Raw genomic sequence first — 8,549 nt, 5'->3', positions numbered from 1 at the left:
CAAGTTCCCTTTATGGGAGGAAATACATCTGTTATTGTAAATCAGTTCAAAGGCCCTCATTGGTAATTTGCTGCTAATGATTTTTTTTTGTTTTTTGTTTTTCGAGACAGGGTTTCTCTGTATAGCCTTGGCTGTCCTGGAACTCACTTTGTAGACCAGGCTGACCTCGAACTCAGAAATCTGCCTGCCTCTGCCTCCCAAGTGCTGGGATTAAAGGTATGCGCCACCACGCCTGGCACTGCTAATGATTTTTTTTTTAAGATTTATTTATTATTATATGTAAGTACACTGTAGCTGTCTTCAGACACTCCAGAAGAGGGTGTCAGATCTTGTTACGGATGGTTGTGAGCCACCATGTGGTTGCTGGGATTTGAACTCAGGAACTTCAGAAGAGCAGTTAGGTGCTCTTATTCACTGAGCCATCTCACCAGCCCAACTGCTAATGATTTTTAAGTGGTCGTGTAGTCAAACTGCTTTCTGAATATTTATGCTTATACGCAGGTCGACCTTGTTCTTCTCTTTGGTCAAGGAGGCTTCTTTGCTTTTTGGTTTTTTGTTTGTTTGTTTTGGAAGCAGTGTCTTACTCACTATGTAGTCTTGCTGACCTGGAACTCACTATGAAGACCTGGCTGACCTTGAATTTACAGAGATCTACCTACTACTGCCTCCCAACTACTGGGAATAAAGGTGTGTGTCACTGCATCCAGGTTCAGAGGAATCCCATTCTGTAGTGGGCTGTGGTTAAATCATTCATAGCTGGCCAAGGCGATGAAAAAGACTGCTGAGTGCTCAACCTTACACCGATGTTCAGATCGCTTTCCTCTGGAGCTCAGCTGGCACTCTAGAAGAGAGGGCAGAAAGATGGAAAGAGCCAGAGAAATGGTGAGGAGTGTCTACTGGCTAGGTCAGGGTCATTGCAATCACAAACACAGGAACACATGGCAGCTGTGGCTGGCTGCACAACACACACACAGACACACACACACAGACACACACACACCATATGCCGGCACGGGAAAGTAGGAGAGGGGTTAATTCAGAAGAAGGACATCAGCAGGAGTGGAAAGGGTGCCATGAAATATAATGTGGTACCTGGCAGGCCCATGCCAAGGTGTCCTCCTTAAAAAAAAAAATCACAGACTTAGTATACTATACTGAAGGTTTATTGTGGGGGAAGGGAAGCGGGGGCAAGGACTCGGAGAAGGGGCAGAGGCAGATGGAGCCACGAGGACAGAGAAAGCTGGGATAGAGGACTGAAAGACAGGTTATCCAGAAACATGTGGGAACACCGGTGAGGGAAGGGAGAGAGAGAAAAGGAGGAGAGTGTGTGTGTGTGTGTGTGTGTGTGTGTGGGAGAGAGAGAGAGAGAGAGAGAGAGAGAGAGAGAGAGAGAGAGAGAGGAGGGGTGTGGGGTAGGGAGTAGTGCTAGGTCGCTGTTGGGAGTGACATAGAGGAGTTGTCTGTAAGCCAACAAGGGGGATAAGAAAGGCTTCAATGGGAGTGACTGTGATCATCACTCATTGTTGCATTGTTATGAGTTCCTCAAAAATAAAAGGAAGAAATCAAGCCTGGGGTTCCCAGAGAGGTTTTTATATCAGCCTCACATCTTATTACCTGAACTTAATTTTTATTACATTTTGTTTGTTTGTTTATTTGCTTTTCGAGACAGAGTTTCTCTATGTAACAGAGGCCTGGCAGCTCTGGACTCACTTGGACGACTAGGCTGACATTGAACTCACAGAAATCCCCCTGCCTCTTCCTCCCGAGTGCTGAGATTAAAAGTGGGAGTTACCAAGCCAGGCTGATTTTTTTTTTTTCCTTTTTTGGTCTTGGCCAAGCTTTCAAAAAGAGATAACGGCACCCATTGGCACCCATCTGTGCCTTAGATTTCCTGAAGGACCTCGAGCATCCTTAGCCCACTTTGCTTCTCTCTCTCTCTCTCTCCCTCCTCTCTCCAGTTTTCTTTCCATATCATTTCCCGGCCCCATCATCCCACGTTCCTTACTCCATCCCTTTCTTCTTGTTATTGATCCATCCAGTCCTTTTTTTTTTTTTTTTTGTCAGTTCGAGAGTAGAACCTGGGTCTCTGGGAATGTAAATCCAGGCAGGCCTTCAGACATGCTCAGCTCCTGCTTTACCCCTGAACTGCACCTCAGTCCTCTCTCTCTCTCTCTCTCCTATTTATTTGATTATTTATTACAGTGTCTCATTGTGTAGTTTAGGCTGACGTCCAGCTCTTTATCCATGCTTGATATCTTGTTTCTTGACTTTCACCAATTTACTTAGAGTGCAGGGTTCTGATGTTCTCAGGGTCGGCAAATCCTTCCAAAAGTCTAGGAGGGGGTCTCACTTTTGGAAATATAAAGATGACAAGTATATTGTGTGTGAGTGTGTGTGGGGCCCGATTCATACGATGTGCACTGAAGACACATCTGCCTGTCAGTTCCTTCCCATTTCCAGTGTAGAGGGCCAGACAGTGGCGACTGGGCAAGCATTTTTCCGGAAGCTGGTTGGGACGGATGCAAGATTGGGTTGGCACTTATTGTTGGCTGAGGAAATGAAGCAGGGGCGAAGGAGCCAGTCGCGGGACTGGCTGTATGGAATTACAGAGACTCTGCCCTGCGTCCGGATATTTGGGAGGTTTCCAGCATCTTATCGCTGTGTCCTTCCAGTACTCAGGCACATGGCGGAGCCAGGACGGGGTGTACAGAGGCCAATATTGTTTTTGTTGTTTGTTTGTTCTTGCTTTTTTCGAGACAGGGTTTCTTTGTGTAGCTTTCTGTTGTCCTGATACTCTCTATAGACCAAGCTGGCCTGGAACTCAGAAATTCTCCTGTCTCTGTCTTCTGACTGTTGGGATTAAAGGTGTGCGCTATCACCGCCCGGCTCAGATACAAACCTTATCTGCATCTGGAGTCAGTCTTTGCATAGGACTATGATCTGCAAGGAAGAGGTGTCACTTTTCCCCCCAAACAAATCTTTACAGTATACTTCAGTTCGCGGAGGCGAAACTGAAGGTTTTTGGCCTATAGAGGCTCCCGTAGCGAGGGGGCGGAGCCCGGAAGAAGCAGGATGGCGGCGCTGGACAGTGACAGTGACGAGGATCTGATCAGCTATGGAACGGGCCTGGAGCCTCTGGAGGAAGGTGCGGGTCCGATGGCCGGCGGAGTCTGGGGGGCGCAGGCTGAGAGTCCAGCACGTGGGCGACAGCGACATCTCGGCCTGGGTCTGGGCTCGCTCGCTGTGGGCACAGGGGACGCGCTGGAGAGGCTTGGGCGCCGCGTTCTCGGGGGCAGAGAGGGACGCGGAGGGGTGGGAGATGCAGGAATGACTAGGCAGCATGGGTATGATGGAGGGTGGTCAGTCAGTCTCTTGTCCCGAGGCAACGTTTGCACCCGGAAACTTCTTGAAAGTAAAAGAAACCAGACCTGGAAAGATCTAGGGAGAAACACTCGAGATAGGAAACCCCGAAAGTGGCAGACAGCTTAGCAGTCTAGGGATAGTCAGGACACGTGTGGGTGGCCCTTGCCATGGTAAGGAATCTGGAGCGTGTGTGTTGCTGAGGAGGGAACCTCGTGCGTGCTAGGCTAGTATGTTACAACCGAGCTACATATCCAGCCCCAAGAATCGGTCTGACAGGGTCTCATGTAACCCATGCTGACATCAAACCTACTTTATAGCCGAGAATCTGGACTTGAACTCTTGATCCTCCTGTTCCTGCCTAACATGTGCTTGGTTTGTAGCTGTGTGCCATCACACCCAGCCCGGAGTTTTGCTCTTATACTACGGGTACGAAAAGTCCTTGGTTCAGTTTACACAAAGAGAAATGTATTTCTTCCCTTTTCCTTTTTTGGTAGGGGGGGAGGGAGGCAGGGTCTTGCTAGCTGCCCTTGGCTGGACTCACAGTATTTTAGCAGCCTCTGCCTCTCAGGTGCTGGTGTTAAAGGTGTGGAGTGCCATGCCTGGCAGGATGCATGTTTTAACATTATGTTTGCTTTAATTTTGAGAGTAGTCTCCTTGGGGGTGGGCAGGAACGAAGCAGGGAATTTAGCCAGAAAGGTCTGGAGACTGTGGTTGTGTGGACTGGAGAGTTGACAGTGACAGCTGTTGAGTAGGTTTTGCATGGAGTAGACTTGACAGGTGTTGACTGGAGTTGCTGGTGAAATACTGGGCTGAAGGTAAGATGAAGCAAGGCGCTCTGGCGTTTCTGGTCTATTTCACTTAATGACTAGGTTTATCTACTGGGTGTCCATACCCCTGATGGGGGTGTTAACTTTGTGGGGAAGGTAGAGGATTCACAGTGGTGGGCCAGAAGTTACCTGTAGACTTTCATTGGTGAGGCTTCCCCCCACTCCTGCCTCCTGCTTTCCCATCCTGACCTGTTGGCTATAGTCTGAGACATTTTCACTGAGACTCTTACTGTTTATTTTTTTTTTTTTTTTGGGCAGGAGTGGGTATAAGATAGGGTCTTTCTATATAGTTCAAGCTGGCCTTCTATTTGTCAAATATGTAGACCAGGCTGACTTTAAACTCAGGACTATTCTCCTTTCTTAGCCTTCCCAGAACTGGGATTACAGCTTTGCACATCACATATCACATATGTCTTAGACAGTTCTTCTGTGACAAAGTCACACGCAGCTCAAGCTAGCCTCAAACCTTTGTGTGGTGAAGACTGACTTTGAACTTCTGGTCCTCCTGTTTGTGCCTCCCAAGTGCTGAGACCCCAGGCCTGTGCTACCTGCCATGTTTGTGTGGTGCCGAGGGTGAAACTCGGGCGGCTGTGCTTGTTAGGCAGGCATTCCACAACTGAGCTGTATCGACAGCCCAAGCAGTTCTAATCATTAGAAATGTTTGCCAGATCCTAACCTCTGATGCCCAAAGGGAGAGGAAGCCTAGTCTCCGTGCAAGTTCCTGTACGTTTGAAGGTTGCCCCTGTGTTTCTTCAGAGATGTCTGTGTTCATGCATTTTTATGTGATAATTTTTCTCTATCCCAGCTAGCTCCCAAATAAATGAGGCAGAGATTTATTTGATCAAGCTGTACAGCATAATAGTTGAGGAGTAGTTAATCTACTCTATTCATCTAAGCTAATATGGCTATGTCCCAGCCAAAACCCATTCGACCCTTGCTTTTTAGTATTGCTCGCTCTCTCTCTCTTTCTCTCTCTCTCTCTCTCTCTCTCTCTCCCAAACCCTTGACTGGGATCCAAAGACTATCTCTACTCTCTGTGCTGCTCAGCCATGGGTAGAGCATCTTTTATTGACAAATCAGAGAATAAATGGAAGCAATGTTTATATAACATCGAGCCAGGAGATACTTAGGATAAGCATTAAAATGCCATGTCCAGATTACAAACAGATATGGAGACAGAGAAATCAGCATAGGAATAATAAGGGATAATCTTTACACAGTATACTATACCATTGTACATCCATATCCACTCTACACCCATTACCCCAGGTGTAAAGTCCCCTCTGCCCTAATTGCAGAGTTCTTCTCCAGGTAGACTGTGGGGTGGAACGTGACCATCATAACTATGCCCCTAATTCTAGCCTATTTGTTCAATACAACTAAGATCACATTAGTTTTATCGACAAGCACAACACCCTGTGAATGTAAAGAATCAGATGATAAAGATCTTGGACTGGAGGAGTTTCAGGTTTAGTAGAGAACAAAAGCACAAGATTTTCGAGCACTGAAATATGTGATGGATATGGATGGATATGGATAGTATCTTTCACAAGCTATGGAAGAGGCCATAGGGGAGCGACAGGGTGCTGTGAAGACTGGTTAGACAGTAGCTATGGAAGAGGTCAAGGGTCGTGCATAACATTCATCTTGGACACCCGTTCATATCGTTTCTGTATTTCTGGTGTTATAGTTGTTTCCTTGAGAAGAGATATGCCATTAAGGTATCAGCTGTTTGACCTGGATTTTTCAAATTCTCCCTAGTTTTAGATTATATTATTATTACTTGAGAGGGTATGCATGTGCCCAGTTTGTGCGCAGGGGTCAGCAACAGGAGTCAGGAGTCAATTCTCTCCTGCTATGTACGTCTCAAAGATTAAACTCAGATTGCCAGCCTGGAAACAAATGCTTTTATCTACTTAGACATCTTGCCAGACCCTCCAGTTCTTCCTGTTTTTTTTTTTTTTTTTAACAAAGGTTAGAAATGAAGCTGGGCGGTGATGGCGCATGCCTTTAATCCCAGCACTTGGGAGGCAAAGGCAGGCAGATTTCTGAGTTCGAGGCCAGCCTGGTCTACAAAGTGAGTTCCAGGACCGCCAGGGTTATACAGAGAAACCCTGACTCGAAAAAACCAAAAAAAAAAAAAAAAAAAAAAAAAAAACTGGTCTAACTATGCTTTGGGGTGAAAGGAAAGGACATTGATTTGTAGAATTTTCCCATTTTTAGATCTAGATAGATTTATTTTATTATTTGTACATATGCATGTCTGTTTGGAAAGGACTGCCAAAAGAGGACACTAGATTTCTTGGAGCTTTATTTACAGGCAGTTGCTCTTAACTGGTGAGCCATCTCTCCAGTCTTCCTGGAAATACTCTGTAACTTCAATGTTAGAAGCTTCAGAACTTTCTCCCTCTTCCCTCCCTCCTGGTCTCCCTACCCCCTCCCTCCTGGTCTCCCTCCTCCTTCCCTCCTGGTCTCCCTCCCCCCTCCCTCCTGGTCTCCTTCCTCCCTCCCTCCTGGTCTCCCTCCCCCCTCCCTCCTGGCCTCCTTCCTCCCTCCCTCCTGGTCTTCCTCCCCCTCCCTCCCTTCTGCCTTCCTGGTGCTGATCCCACTCTCTAACACTGAGCTGTATTATAGCCCCTGATCCACCACTCTCCAAACACTTTGAAGTCTCTGGCTGCATTTTACAGCACAACTAGACCAATAATCACTCTTACTCCTGCTTTGAAGTTGTGCTGTCAGGTCAGGTAAACACTAGTGGAGGACTGGCTCCTTTGACTTAATTAAACCTTAATTAAAGTTGCTGGTCCTGACAGCAGGATTATTGGTTAGGTATTAGCTGGGGAGTTTAGTGACTGATCAGGAAGGAAGAAAGTAAGTCCACAGTACTTTCCTACTCTTCCTTAGACAGCATCACTCCATTATAGAATCCTCAATTCTTGCCCTCCTTCCTTTACAGATTCATTTTAGGGCTGTTTTTTTTTTTTGTTTTTTTTTTTTCTTTTTCTTCTTGGTGCTATGACTACCACCCTTAAACCTACCTAGACATCCCTCAACACAGAGGATGTCACAGACCCTGTATCAGTCCCCAAAGGCCTTGTATTGTCAACCTTTGCTTCTGTCTCCATCTCACACTTCTTCCTGTTCCTCTAGTGCAATCGGACCGTCTCAGTATACCTGACATTATGGGCTTTGTTGGATTGAGTCCGGGCTTTGTGCATGCCAAGCATGCATTATTCTGTGTTAGGATTCCCCTCTCCCCAAGTCCAGCACCACCCTGTTAGACCTGTTTGATGGCAGAATCTAGTGCTTCTGCTGGAATTGTGTCTTTACCTGCAGCTAACAGAACTATGCTCTTTCTGGGTTCCTTTATGCAGTCTGACACATGCTCGCCAGTCTCCCCTGCTGGGCTCTGTGCTTCGCTTTTTCCACCAGCATCTAGAACCCAGCCTCTTCCAGAGGCGAGACTTTTGTGTACTTTTAGCTGAGGACTATGTAAGGAACAGTGTGGGTGGTAGCTCTGGCTTGGAGATAGAGTTGAGATCTGGCTCAGCTCTGTGCTTATTAACTCTGGACCTCAGGCAGCTACTTAATAAGTACCTTATCCAGGTATGATAAATGAGCAACTTATCAGCCCCCCGATAAGGGAAGAATTAGTTGTTGTCAGTGGCCATGATTACAGTAGGAACGGGCTTAAGTACCACTTCCTCTCTAGAGTTTTCTGGCAACTAGGTTAGAGATGGCACCATCTCCTTAGGAGCTCTGTAGGGCCTGGCTCGCCACACCAGTGGATCTCATGACCTGCCGCCACCAGTCCCACTTGGTTGTCTGCAGATATTATCTTCCCTTCTAGGTCAAGAAGGCTGCAAGAATGGCACCCTCCCTCACCTTAGCCCAGGGCCTCACCTAGCCCAGCTACAGGGGATGGGCAAGGGAGGGGAGGGGAGCAAGCCTGCCCAGATGCTGCTAAACATCCCACCGCAGCACGCAGGCCATCTCCCCACAACAAAGAGATACCCAGAACACACTGTCAGGGTGCTAATATTGCAGAAATCTGACCAAGACAGGGATCATGCCACACACACACAAAGTAATGGAGCGTGTGTACTGAGTTTTTAAGAAATGGGAAAAATTGGAATTGGGGCTATGACTCACTTGACAGAGTGCTTTCTTGGCATGCTAGAAACCGTAAGTTATCCCCAGAACCACATTAGCCATGCCTATCATCTCAGTACTCAAGAGGTTTTTTTTTGTACTGAAGTTTTTTTTGTTTGTTTGTTTTTTGTTTTGTTTTGTTTTTCCAGACAGGGTTTCTCTGTGTAGTCCTGGCTGTCCTGGAACTCATTCTGTAGACCAGGCTGG

At 46.9% G+C, this 8,549-nt stretch overlaps 1 protein-coding gene across 1 annotated transcript in view; it reads left to right on the top strand.

Moving 5' to 3' along the window:
• The first annotated feature begins 3,072 nt into the window (after positions 1 to 3,072).
• Gpatch1 (G-patch domain containing 1) overlaps positions 3,073 to 8,549 on the top strand; it is a 42,566-nt gene continuing 37,089 nt past the window's right edge. The window contains exon 1 of the mRNA XM_021200028.2: positions 3,073 to 3,145. Coding sequence (XP_021055687.1) covers positions 3,073 to 3,145 — 73 coding nt within the window. The remainder of the gene's footprint in view (positions 3,146 to 8,549) is intronic.

The sequence above is a fragment of the Mus pahari genome, chromosome 1, assembly GCF_900095145.1.
Source record: "Mus pahari chromosome 1, PAHARI_EIJ_v1.1, whole genome shotgun sequence".
In the NCBI taxonomy this organism is placed as follows: Eukaryota; Metazoa; Chordata; class Mammalia; order Rodentia; family Muridae; genus Mus; species Mus pahari.
This window is presented reverse-complemented; position numbering and strand designations above follow the sequence as displayed.